This window comes from Vanessa tameamea, chromosome 8 (assembly GCF_037043105.1).
Source record: "Vanessa tameamea isolate UH-Manoa-2023 chromosome 8, ilVanTame1 primary haplotype, whole genome shotgun sequence".
NCBI lineage: Eukaryota > Metazoa > Arthropoda > Insecta > Lepidoptera > Nymphalidae > Vanessa > Vanessa tameamea.
The window spans coordinates 10,908,560-10,934,024 of record NC_087316.1 but is presented as its reverse complement, the minus strand read 5'-3'; the positions used below and the strand labels follow the sequence as shown (position 1 = coordinate 10,934,024).

Below are 25,465 nucleotides of genomic sequence, written 5' to 3'. Positions count from 1 at the left end.
TGTACGCTTTTGAATTATTTAACATAATAATCAGAAACGCAATAAGAACATTTGGTGACGAATTTATACCAATGAAAATAATAGTTACCGACCTGTCGCCGTCGTCATCACATTAAATGAAAAGACAATTAATATTAATTAATATATTGCCGATAAAATTATCGTAAAACATAGACTAATAATAAAAAGTGAAATTTTATGAACATATTTCACATTAAAATTAAAACAAAGTAAGACACCATTTGCAAAATTAGTTCAATAAACTGTAAAAACGGGAATGCCGAGCGCTATTTTGGCCGTAAGTTATATACCCGCTAGTATTCATGTAACAATATATCCGATAATAGATAAAAATGTCTTGTGGATAAGTTAATGAACGTATTTGATTTTTTTTGTCTTATATTTGGTCTTAAACCCCATATATTATTGGGGGTATAATTTAATGCGATGATGACGTCATAGGTCCATTGTATACAAGATTGTGACATGAATGTGTGTCAGTTGTGCTTCGTATAGTTACGTCCCTTTTATTTCACATTGTCGGATTAAGTCTCTCGATCCATCCTGCAGTCGGTGAAAACTTTGAACTTAAGAAAAGTGTTCGTATTGACAAAACAAAACTCCGTATTCTTTACACACCTGATATTAAACAAAAATTTTTTTAATCTCTCTTACTAGAACTAGTATAACTAATCGATAATACTGAATAGGTGTATCGGAAGTATGAGAAATTATTGATTTATCCAAATCTAAAAACCAATGCGTTTTTAAATATTAAGACGCATCAGTTAGAAATTACAATTTGTAACAATTATTACGAAAAAAGGGTTTTTTATAGAAAATGAGTTATTCGTTTTCTTCTTCGTTAAAAATCAATAACATACGTTGCATTTAGTCAGACAGCTTTTCACATGAACGTGAAGATTTTTTTTAAATTATAAACTGAATAATAGATATTTGTTTTACAAACAAGTTTATAAATTACGTGAAATATCCTAGTTTATTTTTGTAATGTTTAAAGTTTTGCTCTATAACATTAAAATAATAATACTCTCAAACATTACTTAGTGAGAAATACAAAGGTAAATTTCGTCTTTAAATTTTATATATAATACATAAGATAATATAGATGTCCTGTGACATATCATAATTTTAGAATATTCATATTTTTCTCTTGCAAAATATATATATTTTTAACGATAAATAAAAATAGCCTTATGATTTATCTGAAATACCTTTTTTTTTTTTTTTAAGTCATATCAAAATTATTTGTACGATTTCTTGATGCCGATTTATTCGATGTCTGAACGTTACTATCTAGTCTTTGAGCTTCGATTGTGATTCATAATTTTAACTTCATTTCGTCTTTCATTTCGTCGCGCGCCTGTCAGGCGATGCGCAGTTTGCTGTGATGGCTCTGTGTAACATTTTCGTATCTTTCACTATTTTATGATATTCACGTGTCCAAACCTCTTAGTATAATTTAGTCTTAATTTGTATTTATGCGTTTAAATGCGTCTGAATAAAATGGCGAATCAATCCCAGAAAATTGTGTTTAAGTTAGTGTTGACTGGAGGTAAGAAACATTAAAATATTAATTAAAAATATGTACGAGATAAAGAATTACGTTTTTAAATTAATCGTTTTTCAATCAATTCTATTAGAAAAGCTTTACTGTGTTATTTTCACAAATATAAATAATTAGATTTTAATACACGTGGAGACTTGGCACCGATTTCATACAATCCATATTACTCTTTAACCTAAACAGGGCCTTGCGGCGGCAAAACTACAGGACAATCCCGACTTAGCACATTCTTCGAAAACTTGGGATGGAAGGTAATAATTATTTTTTCAATATTTCACTACATAAATCCATAACATAACAAAGAATTGACTTGTACTCACGTATTATAAATTTAAACATATTGTATTGATTATATTTTTGTGTTTGTTATATTTGTCGTTTACAATAGTTTAAGAGTTCAATAACTTCTAAAAATTATAATTATATCATATCTCTTAATATTTTTATATAGTTTCAAGTTTTTAAAAATGTCCTTAAATATAATGCATTATAAATTAATGAAAAAAAAACTTTGGTTGTTGGTTAGAAAGATGTTCCTTGTGGTTCATATTTGGTATGGTTTCTCCGTAAGGAGATCCAATAAAACATTGTTCCACATTGTGTTTATTTCCAGGTGTTCCGGGTGCCGGAAACGGCTACCGTCCTCTTAAGGTACGAAGTGCAACCTCCACACTTTCAAAGTGCAAGTTGCATTATCAATAATTTAAAAAAATCCATTAGGATTTTTTTAGACCCTTCTCTTTTTAAAATTGTCATCTACATGCATAAATAGTCTATGAAATATTTGATCATAAGTCATATTAGATTCATAAAAAGAAAAGGTAAAGTAAAGTAGTGGTCAGCAGTTTAATAAATAGATTTTTGTAAATTGTTGTATTTTTTGAGCAAATACTTTTGTTTATACTTAATATAAAAACTTTTTCTATTTGTGTTATTTTGTCTTAAAATAGTTAAATGTGATAATTCTATAATATTTGCTCTAAAGTATTTTTTCTATATAAATATTACACAATTTGTATATGATCTCTTTTTGTGTGATCTTAACAAACCTCTTCAATTATTTTGTTTCTTTTACAGTGGCGGTATAAAGTTTGCAGATCTCAGCCCAGATGAAGGTAGGAATCTTTTCATAAAATATATATTTTTAGTTATAATTTTAATACTTCATATTACTAAGAGTATAATAAACAATCAGCATAGCAATAAACCTGAAAAAGAGGCCATAATATTATATAAATTATACAGAAATAAAATATACTATATTTTTTTTAAACATTAGCAAGCAAGTGTCATTGCTGTCAGCAAGTTCAGCGTGCCAGAAATCAGTACAATAATTCATTCCATTTGCGTTCAAGAATAGCTTTTGCATATTTTTCCAATATATACTATCCCTTTGGGTTATTTTGTCATATCTTGACGAATTAAAAAAAAAAAAAGAACTTATTGTTCCAGCTAATTAATGAACAATTATTTTTTTACGCTTCGAAACCTCGACATTACAAAGCGATTAAAATTAACAACAATTACTATAGCGAATTTTCATTATCAGTATATAGTAACTATAGTCAAATAGAAAAAAAAAAATAAAAAAAAAAAATATATATATATATATATATATATACTATTATTGTAGGTTGTAGGAAATTGATACTTTTACGTGTTAAATTTACGGAGTATACACTTTAAATTACATATTGAAAGGTTTTTTTTTTATTAATAACGGCAATGGGGTTGACAGTAAAAGTCACGCCTATCTATGTTTGGTTCGCGTAAGGTAGGGCGAAAGGGACTTTTCACTGCCAAGTTCGCTATAATATCCTATTCGTGTGTAAATATATTTCTTGGCGTGTCACTTCTTAAATAAAGTACCTAATAAAATGTGATAAATGCAAAACAGTAAATTAAGTACTGTGTTTTGTTTTTAAACTTAAATAGTGAACACTATTTATTTATTATTTAAAAAAAAGCAAATTTAAAAAACTTACTTGTATTAAATGATAAGATGAGTTACGAAAGAATTAGCAAAGTAAAAATTATCCATACATATTAAATACATGTTTGATGTTTGCATGAATTAATTGTTTCGTGTTATTTACATGACAATAGAACACAAGCACATTGTGTCCTGGCACGTGCAAAAATAAATTTTACTCGTTTACAGCTAAAATCTTAACATTAAAAGTGATTAGAATTGTCGTAAAAGAAATATTCAACCATGGGCGAAGCCATGCTCCATCTATAATGCGTAATAATGCATTTAATTTGTTCTCGTTCCTGCATTAATTTGTCCTCGCTGAACGAATGATAATATTTGTGACATGTATGAACGTATGCATCTTATAAGTCATATTTTATTTATCATTCCTCGGATTCTTATATAACCGTGTAAATGAATATTATTGTGTTGTCGTCACAATTTACGAATAAAGAGACTTGCCCCGGTTGGCCGCGTCACGTGCTCTATTTATTTTCGTTTCAGTAGCTTTCTGTTACTGCTAACTAATGAAGCTTTATCGTCACGTGTATCTTTTTATAGTTAAGATATGAATACGCAAACGATACCGCGAGAACTTTATCTCTAACTGAAATTAGTTCTACATTTCACTTTCTACTTTACAAAAAAAACTTGCGCTTTGACCGTTTCTGTGCTATTGGGATGAAGCAATCTTCTAAATCATATATAACACTAATATTAAAATACTATTATTACAGGATAAATTTTCAGAGATACATATTTTTACGTAGCATAATTTTGCACTGTTTATTTTTCTTACAGTATTTATTTTTATTTATATGTTTTAATAACATGAAATAATTATGTACCCGACAGACTTAAAAGTGCTGTGCGGTTAGTTCGCAGTAATCTTTGAAACCTTTTTAATCCGTTAAATTCAAGGACGGTTGAGTAAGTACACGTATCTCGTTGAAATTATATGTTTTGTATCAATATTTTTCTTTACATATAAATAGAAATTCTTGATAAGTGTACTTTTATGGGGCTTCGCGGTTGGCCACGCGAGTTGTTCTTTGACGCAATCGCTTCAGGGTCACTTTCAGGGCTAGTCTGGATATAAATTTAAAATAGAATAACACCAGCGTGAGATTGACTTGCATTGTTACGTAGTTGTCTTTAACACATTCCTATCAATAGCGGGGAACGAGCAGTGGTTCAAAAGATATACGATCGTAAAAACCGATTCCGTTTGGCATTGATTTACATGAAACCCACTTTTATAATTGTTGAAAAAATCCGGCTGTGATGTTAAATTATCTTAAATTATTTTTGTACTGCAATAAAAAAAAGCAATTTGAAGTGAAATGTAAAAAGTAAATTTTACTTTGGTGGGCAAAGGTCTCTTTTTCTAATAATGTATGCATGCAGCTTATTTCACTTCGCTGCATTAATGTGGGATGGTGGAAAACCATAGCATATAATTCAGACACAAGACGACAAAAGCCAAATTATATTACCTGAATCCTCATAAGTAACGCGGTGGAGAGTTTGAATAAACTATGATATACAATTTGGATTTGAGAAAAAATGGACGTTTTGTAAGTCGACGAAACTGCTATTAGAAATTTGGAAGTAAAATTAAAGTGGATATAAGTAGTTAAATGGAGTGTGTTTACTTACGAATAAAGATTTATTAATCAAGAATTGTTAGTAGCACACAATAGAGCCCGTTCGATCGGAATAGACTACGTTATATGAATGCAATTTAAATGACAAAAGTGTGTCATAACATGTTAAGATATTTCTCCTTCGAGTATAATAAATAATGTCAATTAATAACACATCTTTACTAGCTTAATGTTCAACTCTACGGTGAACAATTTAGCAAACAATTACATTGTTTCCAGTTCATTAACAAGTTCCATAATATCATACTCGAAACGACCGACTATTACTCGATTCAATCGTTTATGTATCGCTACAATCCAATTCACACTGGGCTCTCGATGTTATCGTTAAGTGACGTTGGCTCTGTTCACCTGTATCTGGTGTAATCTAGATTGAAACAAGTTATTTCTATGCACGTTCATCTCGGATGAAAATTAACATCGAAAACGATATTAATGAAGTTATATATCGATACACGTTAAACGGTAAAATCAAATCGTTTACGATAAGATGTTTTATTATGACGTCAATGCTAATTGTAAACATCAGGTTCTTTGGTACTGTGTGGGTGTAATTCGTCTGTTTCGTGTACGATGTTTTGTTTACGTAATCGAATTCGTCATCTCCGGTGCTGAAAATATATTGTTCATAGAAAAATCAATAATGTAGCCTTTGTTTTGTCTTTATCAAACTAAAACATAAGGATTGGGTCGTCCGGTACGATCGTAACAATGTTTTCTCAGTTCGAATAAGTTATATTACAAAATATTTGTTTAACGGTTACCTTGTACCTATTTTATTTCTTTATGAGAATTTCACTTTTAAATTACATTGTTCGTTAATAGATCACTCGAATGACGTTTTCAATAGGTTTTTATTCATCGGTATGATGAAAATTTACGTTGTGCTGTTAGCAGAAAATGTAATAACTGTCCCTGATGAGGAATGTCGGGGTCGTTGCAAAAGGTGCACCGCCGCTGCTATAGCACGGGCGATACAAGGTGACTGTGGTGAGTTTCCACCGTAGTCCCGCTAAATGTTATATTGATTAGTGCTAATACATTATACACCTACACAGCGCCACTGAACCTTAATAACGGTAATTTCATTAAAACTAGGTACCTATCATTCATCATCATTATGCGTGATGAGGCCAGTCTACGAACTATTATTTACTTGGTTATATTATAGTGGCTAGATTTTCAATGATAGTTTGTATAATAGATGTTATTGACTATTCGGATACTTTTTCTGTTTATGTATTCATATTTAAGTTCTTTAAAATGTTCTCTTGATGGTTTTTATTCATAAGATGACGTAAATATAGTTTTAATATTTTTCAAGCGATACGTCACGAGAGACACATGATCAATGTCCATCTTATCATTGCCAAATTACTATTGTTATGTCTAGTTTGAAGTTTTCAATGGGGACTGATGACAAACGATGACAGCTCAAATTTTAACACAATAATAAACTACGAAGTTATTAGCTGTACACACGGGTTTACGCGAAATTTATACAACTCTATAGCATACATAAATTTTCACCTCCCGTTTTATCTCCTCGAGGGGTGAATTAAAAGTACTCCAAGTTTTTCCCCGGGACTCGAGATATCTCCATACCAAATTTCATCTAAATCGTTTCAGCGGTTTAAGCGTGTCGAGGTACCAGATCGAGCTACTTTCGCATTTGTAATATTAGTAGGCTTATATTTTTCTGTATAAAGGCGTTCATAAATAGTTCTTTTTTATGTTTAAAAAAAGTCTTTCAAGTTATTTCATTACGCAAAACAGTAACCGCAAAATCGTAACTGCTCAGCATATCAGTTGAAAGATTTATTTCAAAGCGCAGTTATAAAATATCAGTAAGAAAATTTTGTATTTATATAGCAGGTACATTAGGTAGCTTGAAAAAATTGTGAAATCAAGACCCTATGATTTAACAGAAATTGATCTCGTTACGACAGAGCATGACTGAAGTATTGAAAAATAAAGTTGACATAGCATGTTGATTCAAAGTCACGCGATATTTAAATTAAAACGAAGTAATATCAAACAATTCTGTTATTTATAACCGTCTGCGTAACGAGGGACAGGAAATAATGTTTGTATTTTCTTGTTTAAGTTGCGAAATATTTCTGTTTAAAAATAATCGTACTTTCAAAATTGTAAAATGAGCAAGAAAATATTGTGTATTACTTCAAACGGAGCGTTGTTATTAAAGCGAAAGCATTTCTAGGTCTTCATGTATCTACGTCGTAATATTCCGAAGGTGTTAATTTAATTTCTTAATTGGTTTCGCGCTATTATTTTTAAATAAGATTATAATTTTTTTTAATGTGTTAGTAACATATACAATAGTCGTTTCGTTGATGTATTTCCCGCAATTTTGTCTAGAGATAAACGACGATAACCTTTCGCTCATCGGACCCGGTTACTTGCGATTTTATTAATAGTAAACAATTTGTCAAAATATAACGATATAATTAAAGTGAAACTAGTCTCTTCCAGTACATAAAAGAATAACAATAAGATAATAAATACAATAAAATAATATATTTTATTCATTATCGTGAATATTTATGTAAATTTCTAATTATCATTTTATGTTTATTTGGAAATTGAATTAACCGTTCCGACTGTACTGACATAAAACTTTTATAGCAAAGATTTGAAAGTTATGTCTTTGACCTTTCGGAATAAAATTATAATACGTAATGAAGTAAATACATTGATTGTCGATAAATGTTTGTCTAAAGTATGTTAGTCCTTGACTTCCGTATGAAAAGTTTTTATTTGTTTCTTAAAAATATTGAAAAAACATGATTATAATCATTTTCATAAAACACTGAGATTATGTTAAATTTCATTCGTTCATTTCCTTCGTTTTAATATGTATCTTAACATAGAGTTCCCTTAGATATCTATTTTGCTTTGTCCTCACGACATGCTGTTTGTGTTTACGTAATGTAGGTATGAAAATATACAAAGTATGTAGTGACAATGAAGTGTCATGTTTGTCAAGTTCACGGCGTTCTCTTATCGCTAACTGTCTTTCAAAAGCTATTAAAATATGTATATTCATATAATGTGTTATATAATTTGTATATGTTAGTCGATACCCGTTCCAATCTCGTGTAATGAACGTTATATTAAGTACGTTTCTACAATATGCATTTGGATATCATGAGCCAAGAAGCGCCTCACTAAGTTAAAAAGGTAAATTATAACAGAAACATATTAATAATTATGATAAAGTATACATATTAATTATTATCAAAAATAATCAGTTATATCTTAAACAGATTGCTTATGTTTACAATTAAGTATAAATAAACACCATAATTTGCTATCTGATAACCTCTCGTAACTCATATAAACTTATCGCATGTCTGTATAGCTCTACGTTGTCTGCGAATATCGACAAATTATTCTACTTCTAATTGCTAAGATCACGACATGAATTCCATGATTCCTGTCAATGGCTGAATACATAAATGCCTGCTAATAAAACACGACCACACGCTGTAATAATAACAGCTATAAGAAGCCGTAAAAACGTTGCTTTATGTTGGTTTTATTAGGTTTTTGCTTCGTAGTGATGCCTAGCAAATGTGTACTTACGTCTAGTCGAGTCTTGTTATTTGCCACTGAAGATATTATCTGCAACTGAATTTCTACAAAGAAAGTTACAATGAAACGATAAACGATTTTTATGCTTTTATTTGGTTTGCAAATAATGTGTCCTAATATATTTTTTGAAAAACATACAATAAGTTTGTTTTAAAAAAATTCGAATACTATTATTATGCAAATATATATTCATAGTTATGTATATACCTTTAATGTCACTGTTTACAAAATACATATTTTGTTTTTATTCTTTCGTGAAACTAAATTTCATGAAGCAAAATATAGAAAGCTGCATTGTTTTTGGCTTCCGATAGACAAATAAACGTTGCGTTCAAAATTGCGCCTTCGGAATACTGCAGTGCACACGTAACATGTTATTTCAAATCAAATAAATGAAAACAAATCAATCGACGCTACTTATATAAAAAAATAATTCTTTGACGAAAAACGGCACGATCTTTATTTTACAACTACTCCTATAATTGTTTTCATTAATGTAATAATTTTACGATTATCGTTAAACCGAGAGTAAAAGATGATTTATTATAAAAATAATTATTTCCGAGTCTTGTAAAAAATGCTTTTAAAAAAACATAATTGGTCTGCGGCGCCGCTTCCGTCACTTATTGGCAAGGTTTTTATACCTATGTCTACTGCATTTTTTATACGTCCTACTTCGTTTTCTGAACAGATTCCTCTAGTTGTAAAAAATATACAAAAAAATACTGTCAGACTTTGCACAGTGGTTCATTGGCATACGCTGAAAATAAAACGTAGCGAGGTAACCATGGCCGCTCCGTCGCTAGTACTATACGGTCGTCGCCGAATAAATCTGCCAAAACGAATGACACATCAAGGCGTTAACCCTAACAGAACAGAACAAAAGGTATAAAATGTAATGTGTATACACATGTATAAATCATATGTATATGCGTTTCATATTTACCACTATTGTTAATCCCTTTGTATCATGACGTGGATGCTACTCATGTTAGGTTTGGGATCTTTACTGAAATTAGAAATAGATAACGGCGTAAGCGTAACAAATAAAACAAATTTTCGTATTTTAAATATTAGCATAAGTTGACGTAGGATTTAAGTACGTAAGTTTTAAGCAAATTAAAAAATGTTATCAGAAGTACATTCCACGCTTTTATAATTGGATATATTTACGCTATTGTAATAAAAGCATTAGTATCGAGTTACGGTTACAGGATAAGTCTGTAATTCAAACCTCAGTTACTAGCTGTGACGAGCAACCTGAGAGCCAATTTAAACTATGCATTTATGACTATGACATGACTCAATATTTTAGTTTTATCATTTAGAAATAATACAGTGAGCCGGTAATAAATGTTTTTCTTGTATTAAGTTTAATACAAAAAAAATGTTTTCATCTCTCCGCCAGACAACCTCGTCTAGATTTTATTTGGGACAGACTGCGAGTTGTCATCTCTGACCTTTTCTTGTCACTTATAGAGATTATATTGTTGTTGTACATATATCGATAGTTTGCGAATATATTAATTTTGGAGAAAAATATAACGTAATGTTATAATTCATCATTATTTATTTTGTATATTAAGGGTGAGTAGACTTGTGTATTTATAGGTACAAGGGCTATTCACTTAGCTCCCACGGTTGATCACTCACTAGCAATGTAAAGTATTAGTAATACCTTTTACAGTGTTAATATGTAATTACGACTAGCAACACTTACTAGCAGGTGGCCCGTTGGCGTATGTATTATTGCCATAAATAAAAAAGGCTGTGGAACTTCAATAGATTGTACTTGTTTTTATACGTATACAATTTAGTAATAATGTTGATAGAGTTTATATAAATTGAACTCAATAATTTATTATATTAATATTATAAATGTGAAGGGCTTAGTAGGATTGGATTGTTGCTACTCAATTGCGTTCGAAAATATACACTTCAATAAAATATAACATACAAACGATTAGGTCCTAAAATAATAGTAAATAATAATAATTGCTGAAATTGAATGTACGCTGACCGAAGTATTAAGATCAATGTTTAGCAAATGTTATTTAATATTTAGCTAAGAAATTTAAATTATTTTATAATATTATTATTAAGTCATAAAACTCTTATTAAACAACGGATATTTTATATCCGTATAGTAATTACGGCTGAGACTATTTATTTCCTATAAACGTTGATATTAATAAATACTAATATTTTAGCATGAGGTTTTATTACTAATATAAAGCCATGTGCTGGTCGTTAAAAAACAAGATGAATCAATATTTATAAGAGAGCACTTCGTATAATTATTTACCTTTGTTTATTATAAATAAGCAATGTGTATAAGTGACTATTATAATGGACATTAAAACCTTGTTTGTCTAATGGATTTTTTTTATTGAAAACCGTTTTTACTCGTTTCCTTTGCGTGTATTGTTTGTGTGGGACTAGCCGACACGAATTTTAACGGAGTTCAAATTAAAACCAGTAGCAGTACCAGCGGTACCATCGGTACAAACGGTCCCGGGTCGCCGGATAAAAATCGTTTTTTTCTGGATAGGAGTTCTCGGGTACTCCCATTTCTCACTGTTCCCTGTGCTTGTGCAAATTTTTATCTTATCTCCGCTGAAGATAACGGCCGTGGTCGTTTTCGGACAGGAGGATATTATTCTTATGACGATGTTGCCTGGGCTGTTTAAATACCACGTAACAATAACTTATCGTTATTACTCAAGCATATTATGTAATGTTATAGTTTTCATTACATAATTAAACTGATTGCAAATACATGTTTAACTGTGATTAAATTCCATTTTTCTTTTTTTAATTTAATGAAATTAATTATAATAAAGTTCCATTATACAAAAGAAAAACAGAATGATTCTTGCTTTGGCTCTGTTCCAAATTTCGAAAATTCTGGAAAATAAGGCGTATTATAGCATCATACCTACATCCGGTAGTATTGTTTCATGCTCTCTTATTTCTTAATATGATGTAATAACCATTTACACATCATTATCCCTTTTATTTCGGGTCGCACAATGTATAAACTGTATTAATAAAATATTAGGTAGAGCTAATAAAATGCTTCTGCTAGTGCATTGGTTTTCCGCCGCCGTATGGTTGGACAACATCACATACATTACTCTGATCCCATTGCAAGTAGCTAAAGCACTTGTGTTATGGAAAATCAGAAGTTACGACGGTACCACAAACACCCAGCCCCAAGACAACATAGAAAACTAATGAACTTTTTCTACATCGACTCGGCCGGGAATCAAACCGTCAATTCATCAATCAAAATCGTCATTGTTGGTTGAGGTACTTGTCAATTCGATTGATGGACACATTGGCTCTAATGTCATCTACTGGGATGAGGATCACTATATTCCGGTCTCTCAGAACCAGGCGGAAATTTAACGTTTTAATTTAACAACTTCGATACACATATTTAAATGATATTTGAATATGTATATCGAAGTTGTATCAACCTTAATTTATGTAATTGTATACATTTATTATGCTTAGATTATAAAATGGAATTTACAAATTTACGAACTCATTTAATTTCGTCCTATAAATATATAATTTATCAAATGAATTCTTTCATTATTTTTTATGTCATATATACGATGTAAATTAAAATGGCAATATCAATAAAAAAACTCTAAAAAAGTGTCGTTTTTATTGTTACAGCAATGAAGTTCCAGGAGAATCTATTGAAAACCATGATTCAGATCGAGAACACGTTTTTCGAACTGGGACGAACATGTCAACGGAACTGCCTCATAATATGCGACCGAGGAGCCATGGACGCTAGTGCATGTGAGTATTACGATGAGTCATTTGTTTTAGGGGAATAACGCTTATCGTCAATCTTTGTTTTTTATTTATTTGTTTAAGAACATTGATTTTTATTTTCCTGATCAAATTATTGCTAGGGATTGAGGTAAAATATGTTGAAGGTCGATTATTATAACTCATGAATCAATATAAACTAAATAAACTTTAAAATCTATATCATATACCCATATGAAAGATGCAACCGTCCAAATGGGTTCATCAGACCGCAAGTGACCACCATCGCTCAGAACATCGGCACAGTCAGAAGTGGTATTGTAATCCACTTTATACACCGTTGGTGCACAACTTGTATACCATTAATTATACTGAGTCATTACAATATTTCATAATACACACACAACGACAAATTAATTGTAAATTGATTGTACACACAGACGAGGTATAAAGCTGCATAAAGCTGGTAATAGAGTAGCATACCCCGGTCATATAATTCTGATAATTCTTATAAATCGATTTGCGAAAATACAAACTTATTTTCGGTCTTCGGTAAAAAAAAAACAAAGTAATTTTTAAACTAATTACCTGATAAAAGAGAGAGACCTTCAAACTCGTGCACTGAGTACGTTGCTCTAGTTAAAGTTTTCTTGAGTAATAAATTAAATATAAATATAATTTAATATAAAGTCTACTTTAGGCCGATATGATTATCACAAATTGTTTTTATTGTACGTATACAAAGTTTTCTTATCTTAGTTTATTTGTTTTTAATTCAATAAAATCAATCAAATATGCCTATTGGGAAAAGTGATAACGCAATTTAATTTAACAATAGCTATGTAATGTCACGTATGTTTATCATTTTTATTTCGATGTCTATACGTTTAAATGTGTGTAATGTCATAGTAATATTCGTATTCGTTTTACTTCGTACGTATATTACAACATAATCATAGATATAGATAAGCTACAGACATCATTTCTTTCCTAATCATCGACATGTTCAGAAATGTCACGATGACTAGACGTTATAAATGCGTATACATATACTTTAAGTATATAAGGGATATTCAAGGTCGAAAGAAAGAGCTTTTAGCTTAATGACATCTACAACGCTTTTAGGTGTCTCCGAGTAATGATGCGTGTCGTCGAGAAATTAATATATAATACTATATATAATACTTTTTAGGGCTTATAACTACAAAGTACCAATTATTTTTAACGGCTTTACCTATGTTTTTATGTTTGATTATTTAAACAATGCTTCTAATTATAAAAGACAAATCAGTAATGATAGAAAGAGATACATTTTGTATTTTATTCAACAATCGCCTTATATTTTCAATTGGAAAGAGTTCTATTTATTCTTTGATAAAATACTTAGTAAAAATTATATATATAAATATAATTTAATATATTACTAGTTTCCGCCCGCGGCTTTGCTAACGTGTGGGCTGCGTTTAAGACGCGGATGTTAGGGATGAAACCTATGTGCTTTTTCAGACTAGTGTAACTATGTGTCAGTTAGTTTTTAGTTTAGTTTTCGCATTATTAGCAAACAAATATATATCCATTTAAGCTTTCGAATGTATAATATTAGTAAGATTTATTATTATTGTAAATATTTATGTTTTATAATATAGACGTCATTTCGTACGAATATTAAACTGTCCTGGCCGCCGTTTAGATTTATGTTTATGTGATAGGACAGTAGACGCTCATAAAAGTTCAACGACATCTCTTTTTTTTTAAATCAGCTGTTCTTAGTATGATAATGTCATTATAAACAGGTGCATGTTCAGTAAGTCGACCATATAAAATCGAAAATGCTTCTAAATATATTAATATTACTAAACAAAACAGAAATTAAAGGAATACTATATAGTCGCAAGTGAAATCTTTCATAAGATCTATATTAATATTTTCAAGCTGAGTTAGTTTGTTTGAACGCCAGGATCAACTATAGCCCATTGATTGAAAAAGACTAACTATACAAATAATACAGTCTGTTTCCTTATTTGAACGTGTTAATTTCTGAATCTATTCGATCGATTTGGAATAAACTTTTTGCATTACACAGCCCATTTATAAAATCGCGCCACGCCCATGGCAGCAGTAACGTAACGCTTTCGTGCTGCACCTAGGCATCAATATAGCCAAATAAATTATTTCTTTATACGTTTTGCCATTTATAATTTTATCAATAATAAAAAACTACTATGAAATTTATGAACACGATCATTTCACGGAAATATGATAGATATTTTGAAAACATTTAGCAGAATTCAATCAATGGTCTGTTTAGAGCCATTGTTTAAGAGATATTCTCATAATCACATGACGTGTGCGATAAAGTTTGGTAATGTCGTTTACATTATAAATTAAATACTAAAAAATTCAAGCATTAAGAAATAATATTAATATAATTTAATTTTTTCACCCATAAATGAATGTGTGAAATTATTCAATGGGATAATATAATATATATAATGCTATCGGGATCGGTTAAAACTTAGCCGGTGCTTCGTTGGTCTGAGGGCGTATAAAACCGATTCTGTTTATACCTCCTATTGTTCTCTGGATACCATTAAAAAAAATTAAAAGTCATGACAACTCAATGAATAATAAGTTAAAAAATTAAAACAAAATGATAAAAGAAGAATTCGTATAGAAGATAAAAAGCGTGTTATTAGTAGTAGTAGTAGTATTTTCTTGCCATATTTATATTAAAAAAATTTAACATTTTTTTAATTATGTATCTATTGTAATTGGTATGAAATTTCACTTCCTGTAGGTGATTTGTCCGTTATAATCTGATAAGCTACGGGAGCTTTATATTTAATTGAATTTCAAAAGTGTATATAAAAGTAAGAACCCTCTCGATTGAAGTATATTTCAAGACTTTTATTATATATTATTCTTTAATTTAATTTTAACTAGTTTCGTCCGCGTGCTATGAGGGGTCGGTCGTAGGTCGTAGGTATAATAAGTAGTGTATGTCCTTTCTTCGAGTTCAAGCTGACTTCGTACCTAATCTCATCAAATTATCCGAACTTATGGTTTAGTTATGAAAGTAACCGACACGAGTTACTTATATAATAATAATGATATTTATTGATTTTAGTTGTAGACTGTTGTCATTATTATATCATTTTATATGCATGTAAAGAAAGCGATAGCTACAATGGTGCTTGTTTGTTATCGCACCAAATCTTTAATATTATAAAGCTACAGTTTGTTTGTTTGCACGCGATAATATCCCTTAAAATATTATTTTAAATGGTATAGTATTAAATAATCTTATCCCGTTTGATAGCCCATTTATTGAGAAAGATTATATTTGCCGCTAAGACAGGAGGCGGAGCACTAACGTGTATTGCGGTTGAAACTCATTTCATTATCCATCAAGTTCATAATCTAAAGAAAATCAAGAATTTTTCACGAACACATTATGTATGCAATTTCAGTTATATAAAATAATTATGTAATTTATTATTATTATATATTTAACGTCATAACCTAGAATCGCGTGTTATTTATCTAAGCACACGTGCGTCATCAACGCACGACATATAGACATTTCTTTTATTTATAAACAAGTTTAAACAATAGCCAAACAATAGTTAAACAATGAAAGTAGAATTTATATTAATATAGAATAAAAATCTAGTTTACTTGAATAGTCCGCGATTCTGTATGGGCCAGTATCTTCCGATATCTTAAATATGTATATCATTTGCTTTGCCCTTTCTTGCCATTGAATTATGCAAAGGATTTCAAAGAAAAAGATGAATTTTCTTGTTGCCACACAATACAGAACTAAGCAAATAACGATTTTCAATTTTACGTATATTGTCGTCTGGTAAAAAAGTCAGCGCAGTATACCTGAGTCGAATTATAGCATGTTATATTTACGATGCCTGATGCCAACCCTCCTTAGGAATGGTTTTACGGGTTGGTTCCCCACCACCATAGAGATGGGTTCAACAAAAACTCCCGTCTTCGACTCTTAGCGCGGAATAGTCCTATTTAGATCTTATTGTTTTATATTTTATTCAATTGATTACCAAATAGCTTACAATAGTCATTCTAATATATTTATAAACAAACAAAATACCAATCGTAAGATATGTAATACGTGATATCTGTATTTAGTAAGTGATAAAGATTAACTATTGTTTTACAGTTATATCAAAGGAAAAGTGGGAGGCGATGTTGAGCGCTAACAACTGGAACAGTGTTGAATTGCGGGATAACAGATACAATCACATCGTACATATGGTTTCTGCAGCTAACGGAGCTGAAGACTTCTATTCCACTGAGGTATGTACTGTAATATAAACAAAGGGCATTTATATGATAATTTATGTCTGCGAATGCTGAATCACATTGTTGGGCAAGTTAGTTCAATACAGGTTTGTGTATACGTACACGTTTGGAACATTTTCATTTGACACATTTCTTCACGATGTCTTCAATAAAATTCAATAGTGCTTGTGTACTTGTTGAATCCGCTATCTTCGGTTAACATTCACGGATTTTGTTAACCACTGAGCCGTCTCTCCTCTCGGTATTTATAAGGCCCTAAAATTACAATTATTATGTATACCGCAAAAACGACATTCGAAATAAACCAAAATGTCATGCCAAAGTTATGATCAATTATATAATACTAATAATTTATTCATTTATAAATTCTGTCTGTATTATGTTTAATGCATTTGCCGTAATCAATTTAAACACTTTTGTTCCATTTCAATGGTGTGTTTGTTGATAATAATGTATCACTTTATTTGAATTAAACGTAGTTATTTAAAACGTAATGATTAACACATTTATGTTTTACTCGCAAATTAAGTTATGATTGAAATTAATTTCCTTATAATATTTTCCAAAGACAAGTGACATAGCGATTACATGATACTTTCGATTACGATGTTATTTTTTTTGTAAAGCAAGGTCGATATTATACATAAGTATATATATATATATATATATGCATATATATCGTTTTAAAATCTGATTTAATCTTATCATAGCAAAAAACTTTCCTGTATATCAATATCAAGGATTGGACACTTGTGATTTATATATGGTTTATATATTGCATAATATATATAATGATAATTTACATGTTCAATGTAAGGTTGTTATTGGTAAATGTGACAGATTTATACGAAAGTCGTAAAGAGTAAAATGATAATACAATATTAATCAATCTCAGGCAGAATAAAATAAATTAAATTAAAAAGGTGAAAATTAGATTTTTTTTGCTCATTTCAATCTACACAAAAAAAATGTATGAACTACTTAAATTACTATTGTAATTTGTTTCGATGACTTCTTTTAACAAAATAATTGTACTTAATGCTAGCTAGTTATTTAAAAAACAAAAAAACAACATTTTTTTGTAGAATATAAGTAAACATGAAAATAACGTAGTCATAGTGATAAGTGCGTTATAAAATCGTGGCGTGACGACTTCCTTTATACTTAAAATAAGTTGTCTTACTAAACAATATATACACTATATATTTTATTATCAGATATAAAAATAAAATAACTAAGGTAGCCTAGAATGAAATACTATCTAGATCTAACAACGTGTGCTTTCGTAACACGGACACCGTTGCATAGTTATGTACGGTACTGATACTATATATCTTATATAATAAATTAGAACCTTAACAAATTAAGGTTCATATATATATATCATAAAGTGTATAAAAATTGCATATTGTATTTTTATTAAATGTCACCAGCAAACGAGTAATATGTCTTTCAAGAAATGTCTGTCAATCATTGCTATTATTAAAATGATATGTAATCATATTAATAAACGAAGTTTTACTTTGTATAGACATTTTTCATGTGGTACAAAACGTGACTTAGACTCATGTAATATAAATACGTAACTTCTATATAACGATGATTGCTTTGTTGGCATTTATCATGTAGATATTATTTTCAAACCAAGGCTATGACAATAATTCATTTAACTGTAAACAAGTATAATCCTATGAAATAAGTTATATTTTATTGTAAATTCCTCTCATAGATATTTATATTTTATACACGAACAATTTTATTTGATATTTCTATTTAAAAAAATAATCAACAATTACTATGTTGTCATATGTGTCTCGCTGTTAATTTTATGAAAATATATTTTTTTTATTTTTGAAATAGCAGATAACGATGGATATATTTTTAGGGATTAGTATTATCGAACGGCAACTCCCACGATTGACGTTCCACTGGCCAACTGCCAATTTAATATTCAACGGCTTATCACACGCGTGACAATCAACGATTGATTGATACACATGAAATATTTTAGTAACTGGGATTTCTAAACAAATGTACGATACAATAAGTAGATTAAATGTGACAAATATACATCAAACCGTCTTATATAATCTGAAGAAAAAGAAAACAAATGACAACTAGAGTTTGTCGTTAATTAAGAGATTCAGAGAACGATTACGATAGCTAAGGCCTGTATCTTATATAAAATGTAGCTGGGATTTTAACTCATGATTTTTGAGATTATTGTATTGTTCCTCACCTGATTCTATTTATAGTAATTTCATTACTCGTGTGACTACTAAATAAAGTATGCCAACTAAATTATTATTTGTATTAGATGGGGTTTGTCTCATATGTGTGAATCATTTAATAATTATGAAACATTTCTAAATAGATTCGTTTTGACAGGATCATGCATGTCGCTCGGAGGGCGTGGAGCTCGCCAGGGAGCTGGATTACAACGCGGCAGCCGCTTGGATCGGACATCCCTATTTTGATGTCATCGACAACTCGACTGACTTCGATAAGAAGATGAACCGTCTGATCGCCTGCGTGTGCCAGCGGATCGGCATCGACACAGGCGACCGGCTCAACGTCAACTCCAAGAAACGCAAGTTCCTCGTCAAAAGTCCTCTCCGCCCAGATACCGAATTCCCGCCGTTCCAAGACTTCGACGTCGTACATAATTACTTACAGAGTGATTTCCGTAAAGCCCAAGTCAGGCTTCGCAAGCGAGGTCAGAAGGGCCACTGGTCTTATATTCACACTGTGAGGAAATTCCACCCCACGAACGGGCAGTCCGTAGAAGTGCGTACTCAGTTGACGCACAGGGACTACCTGAACATGCTACCGCAGCGCGACGATGCCCATTTCACGATATTTAAGAAACGCCGTTGCTTCATCTTCAACAATCAATATTACCAGTTGGACATTTATAGACAACCAACGCATCCCAGGTGATATATTGTTACATCTTATCGCCTATATATATTGTATCTATGTATATATCCAAATATGCTTAAATGTGTTTAATAAACTGGTTCTCTTAAGGTTTTTGTCATTTACCCATATCTCTTGAGATGTTGGTGGAGGACTTATGATCAGGTAAATAACTAGGTGTTGTTTGAAATTAGAAAGCTGCTGTCTATTTCATATATTTGTTTAAAATTTAATAAAATATATTTTTCTAAATACGTAAAATATACTTTCCAGGTGTCGCGGCTTGGTACTTCTCGAAACATACAGCGCGGCCTACGATCAGGACGCGTTGTTGGCTTCGCTGCCAAAGTTCCTAACCATCGAGAAGGAGGTGACTGGAGACCCAGCGTATTCCATGTATAATTTATCTCTAAAAGAAGATTGGAAAACATCGAACAAGTACTACGCGGGTTCAGATTATAACGGTGGGTACTCTTTTTTAAAACTATGCACTTTTGACGGCTTCTCTAAAATACATAAGACTGCCATTCTCAGCTAAAAACTTATCTATTATCCAAAAAAATAACAAATAATTGAAAATATAAAATAGTAAACTATTTTTGCATGAAAGATATTTAATATTTTATTTTTGTTATTAAATTCCTCTTTGTGAAATGAAATTTTATTTTCGTATTAACCATATAATTTGTGCATGTATGTATTATATTTTTAATATTTGTGTAAACTGGCGTAATTATGATTGAAACTAGAATAAATTAAAATTCCCTATTTGTTGTAGTAGATAATCCAGCTATGTTTATTGATACGATCATTTGTCGATGTATTTATTTTACCTAGTATGTGTTAGTGTTGTCTTTTAGTGCCACACTGGTGTTTTGCACTGACCTGTGTATATTTTATATCTCACTCCAGTAGTATCCCATTGTCGGGATTCCCAAAGATTAAAGATAAAATAACTTTACAGATACGAAAGCCGTCATTCTGGGACATTCGTACTCTGATATACTTACAACTGACAATTCCAGCAGTAGCAACTAATGTTGATCAAGAGGTTTTGTTTGAATGTGGACACTAACAATTTATACTAATAGTTTATTCTAGTGACTAACATAATTACGCCAGTGTCGATTGTTGTACGTTCTTGCGAGGAATAAAAGTCTATTTTGGTTTATCAGGGCAAGTAAAATGTTTAACAAATGGTCATGCCAATAGACTAAATGGCCACGAAGCTGATAAAATTAATGGACACGGTGGAGTAAAATTGAATGGACACAGCTGCAACAAGGTCAATGGACACGCCGGAGAGAAGAACCAAGTTTACAGCAGAATAAGTGGTCTCCATAAAATGAATGGTCATGAACAGACGAATGACACAGATTTAAATAACTTAAAAAATATAAACGGTACGAAGCCAAGATCACCAAAGATTCCAAAGAAAGATGCTCTTAAGGTGTAAATTTGAAACATTTTAATGTCTATATTTAATAATATTTATAAAATTCCATTTTGCGACATTACAGTATACACCAAATCGTAAATTATACTTGTAGTTTAAGCTATATTATATCTGCGATTTAAAATTTAAACATCTCTGTGTAACTCTCTGTATTTATCAAATAATTGTAAATGCCAAATAAAGCAACTATTTTTATAGTATTTCTTGACTGCAAATATTTTCTATAGATCATGCGTCAGTAAAATGTGCACATCTAATGAAATATTTCATCGATATAGAAACACTTAATATTGTTTGTGCCTTTTATATATCCATACAGTGTTGTATGTTAAATTACATTATGTAGTACTTAATATATTATATTGCAATAATATATTATGTGAAGTATTATTGCAGATTATATAAACTTCGTATTATGATTTAAGAAAAATGAAGCATTTTCTTTTAATAGAATGTAGTAAAATATTACATGTGAAATTATGAAACTTCTTGATGACAAAGTTCACTTCATTCATTTAAATATAATGAATTTCTGAATATATTTTATTTCTAGTATAGTAACATTCATAGTTGTAAGTGTTTATTGAAATTCACTAAACAAATTTTAAGACGTGACTTTATTTTTATTGAATGTTAGAATGTACTTAAAAAAATCTTCAGATGTAATTTACGAAAGTATTCGTCAAAAGTAATATAAATCATTAGAAGCTGTAACTATGAACGATGTAGCTATTATATTATTTGGCAGGAGTCAATGTTAGTAGCACTGTTTTAATGGCTGTGCTATATAATTAAAATATTAGAGCTAATTCAGCTTTGCTAATTGTTGGCAACACCAACCCAACACGATTGTTAAAAGTTGCACTTTATTATTTGCAGGTTCGTTATTAAGAGGTATTTTGTTTTACGAATAAACTTTTCAGGTAAATGTAATCGGATATATTAATTTTTTTTTTTGGTGAACTGCCATTTATACTTTTTTTTGTGCAACTTAATATTTCGGATTAAATCTCAAAATTATAAGTTTTGTACCACTTAGCACTGGTTCTCAAATAAAGAAAATGTGCGCCTGATAAATGTTTTATTTTATAGTTGCTTTTTCCTTCGCCTTCGTACTACTCAATTCTTGTTTCATTGTGAATTAACACCTATATAAAATAAAAATATATCACTAATCTTTTTTGAAATTGCTGATTGAGTGAACCTTAAAATATATCAGAATATTTTTAAAAAATAATTAAACCAAAAATAATTTATAAATGATTAGTAAGTGAAAGCAATAAAATTTATTGGGAACTGACTTATTAGGTGACCTGAAAATTCATCCAAAAACAAGTAGTTTATGGATGAATTTTCAGGTCGAATCGAATTAATATGGAATTTTTTAATAACCAGCTATGGTTCAGGACGGAAATAGGCTACAAATATAAAGTATGTTTAACCACGTTTGTTTATTGTTTTCTAACCACGCAGTCGGAACTTGTCCAATTAAGCCTTACGATTGAGATTATAATATTATATTGAGGTTACAATATTAAATTAAACAACCGATTATTATTCATACAAAAGAAAAAATGAATAAGAAAGTCATAAAACTATCCATACATATCTTCTTGTAAACAAATATTGAGTCACGAGCCAAATAATTAGTTTCAACAGTGCTGCTATTTTAGATATATTATAATAGGTATTTCGTTACGATGTTCGCCTGACCGATTTTGGCCACGAAAACATTTTCAAGTAGACTAGCTACATATCTGCACAAGACTTTATAGTGTACAAGTGCGCAAACATAAGATCAGCCAGAAATATCAAATAACATTTTTATTAACTCAACGAATGGTTTAAACTCAAGACTTCAAGGCATACATCCTTATAAGCTATCCACTAGACACGCTATACTGAACCTGTGGCTAGCCGAGCTTTTGTAAATGGCCCCGCTGGCATTGTCAGAAGCTATATCAATTGAACCAATGCAGTTGTATGGGACACCTGATTCAAGTTGCCACAAGCAATACTTATAATTCAAACCCTTTTTTCAATGAGCTTCATAGTATCATGTTTAAAAAATCTACAAGAAAAATAAAGTTTCCTTAATTCTAACACTTGCTTTAAGTTATATTATCTTTTACGAGGACAAGCACAAATATGACATGTTACACTTATTATTTGTATATCAGTTTACTAGCGACCTGCCCCTACTTCGGACGGGTGCTAAACCATAATTTTTACATGTTTTTACATAAATGAATGGATGTTGTGACATGTATTACCATAATCGAAAACAACTTTACAGCACCATTAATTCTTTTTTAAAGTATGATGGCACTAGACCCATGTTTGGGTTAAGGAAAATATTCAAAAACTTATCTCACCTAGTACTGAGGGAAAACATGCGAGAATAAAAATATAATAATCATTTTAACATTTATTGTTGCTATCTTTGATTTTCTGCTCCTTGTACATTTTAATAACTTTCTGGCCAGGAACAATTCCTTGAGATAGTCCAGGTCTTTTTTTCTTTTTACTTGCTTTAGTTTCCCAAACATCATCATCCGTTGCTGAAGAGGCTTCAATTTCAACTTGAGGTGGAGGAGCTGATGTCATTGTGCCTGCTCCTTCACACACAACTGTTTTTAATTTCTAAAACAATGATATTAAATTTTTACATTTTTACTATACTTTACTTAAAAGATGTCACAACTACAACAATAAGTTACCTGTTTTTCAGCCTCTAATTCTTCATTAGACTTCTGTATATCAGAATCATGTGCGTATTTACAATTATGTCCAAACCGACAACGGCCTTTTCTATAGTTCCAGCATATTTTCTTGCCATTGATCATTTGAGTATTGTCTTTACCTGAAACCTTAACATTCATGGCCTATGTACTTGACGATTATATGTCATATTGGAAACATTAGTATGCCAATTTTTAACCAAAATTTAAACTATGGAATTAGTTCAAACATCAGTCATTAAATTTTGTTGTATTATTTTATATCACATTTGTTTCTAATGTTCTCAACTAACTTCAGCCTTCATCCAAAAAGAAATAATGGTTTTTTTTTTTATGTAACTAAAGTTTATTAATGAAAATATAATATAAAAATTAAATGTAAAAATAATTATTCTAAAATAGAAAGTCAACATATACCATTTTAACATGTTTCTCCAGTATGGCAGCTTTAGCTAATTCTTCCGCAACAAAGGGATTGGAAAAAACCGAGGTGTGAAGGGTATTTTCCCCGAGAGTTGGTTTGGGTAACTTTGGTTTTTCATCATATTTCCGGTCTTCTGCTGTTCTAAAAAGTTTCAAGAAGTATAAATTAAACTTTATTTTTTTACTTGTATTAACTGCGTTCGAAGTTTTAAAATAATTACTTTTCTTCATCGCTGCTGTCTTCTTCTTCTGTGCTGCTTGAAGAAGAACCGTAATCTAGCAAAGCGTTCATGTCGATTTCAAGTTAAACAAGTAAATATAAATTAAGAAAATCGTAATTCAATGCTTTATTCTTTTAAATGAAGAAGTGTTTTGTGCAGTTCAGTAAAGTAAAGTACTTATTTAAACAAATGCTAGCATTAGTGTAGTTGTTATAAAATATTATAATACAACATGAAACATTGAAAACTTGAATCGCGTTATAGAAATTAGAAAACGCGACTTCTTTCTTTTAGCTGTCATAATCGTGACATAAGGTCGTATACACATATTGAGCATAATATCGATATTTGATTGTTTAGCGATATAGCAGCGTTCTCCGATGTTTGAGGCTTTGAACAAGTCTTTAGATTAGACTGTAATAATTAAGATTGCTAATAAAATCAAAAAGGCAAATATCGTTATTGAAATTTGTGTACGTTTATTTATAGTTATCATCTCACTTTATTACTATAAAGTTAATTGTAAAATAAATATAAAAATACCAACTTCTGAAAGATTTTGCTCTATATAATAAATGTTATATTACCACAAATCCCTATATTACTTCTTTATAAATAAACTTATTAAAAGTTGTTAATTGTAAAATGAAAGTATATTATGTAGTTTAGATCACATCCAAAAAGAGTTTTGTATTTGGTAACCCAATTTCTTTAAATCATTTTTAAATAATCTGTGGTA

At 30.3% G+C, this 25,465-nt stretch overlaps 2 protein-coding genes across 8 annotated transcripts; one reads left to right on the top strand and one right to left on the bottom strand.

Annotated features, from left to right (window-relative positions):
* The first annotated feature begins 1,339 nt into the window (after positions 1 to 1,339).
* Ttd14 (TRPL translocation defect 14) lies at positions 1,340 to 22,418 on the top strand. Of its 7 annotated transcripts, none has more exons than XM_064215704.1 (10): positions 1,340 to 1,576; positions 1,772 to 1,839; positions 2,202 to 2,239; positions 2,666 to 2,703; positions 6,125 to 6,211; positions 12,533 to 12,661; positions 16,824 to 16,960; positions 19,355 to 19,902; positions 20,159 to 20,349; positions 21,061 to 22,418. In XM_064215704.1, the coding sequence occupies exons 1-10, from the start codon at positions 1,513 to 1,515 to the stop codon at positions 21,339 to 21,341; spliced, it is 1,581 nt and encodes a 526-aa protein (XP_064071774.1). In that variant the 5' UTR covers positions 1,340 to 1,512; the 3' UTR covers positions 21,342 to 22,418. The 7 variants fall into 7 exon arrangements, with proteins under 7 accessions (XP_064071774.1, XP_064071776.1, XP_064071775.1 ...); XM_064215706.1 differs by lacking the exon at positions 21,061 to 22,418 and adding an exon at positions 20,850 to 21,053 and having other exon boundaries at positions 6,125 to 6,220; XM_064215705.1 differs by having other exon boundaries at positions 1,341 to 1,576; positions 6,128 to 6,211.
* Positions 22,419 to 23,756: 1,338 nt separating this feature from the next.
* LOC113404713 (uncharacterized protein) lies at positions 23,757 to 25,049 on the bottom strand. The gene is made up of 4 exons (XM_026645685.2): positions 24,727 to 25,049; positions 24,500 to 24,647; positions 24,062 to 24,211; positions 23,757 to 23,984 (listed from the first exon to the last, which is right to left on the bottom strand). The coding sequence occupies exons 1-4, from the start codon at positions 24,795 to 24,797 to the stop codon at positions 23,763 to 23,765; spliced, it is 591 nt and encodes a 196-aa protein (XP_026501470.1). The 5' UTR covers positions 24,798 to 25,049; the 3' UTR covers positions 23,757 to 23,762.
* Positions 25,050 to 25,465: the final 416 nt, after the last annotated feature.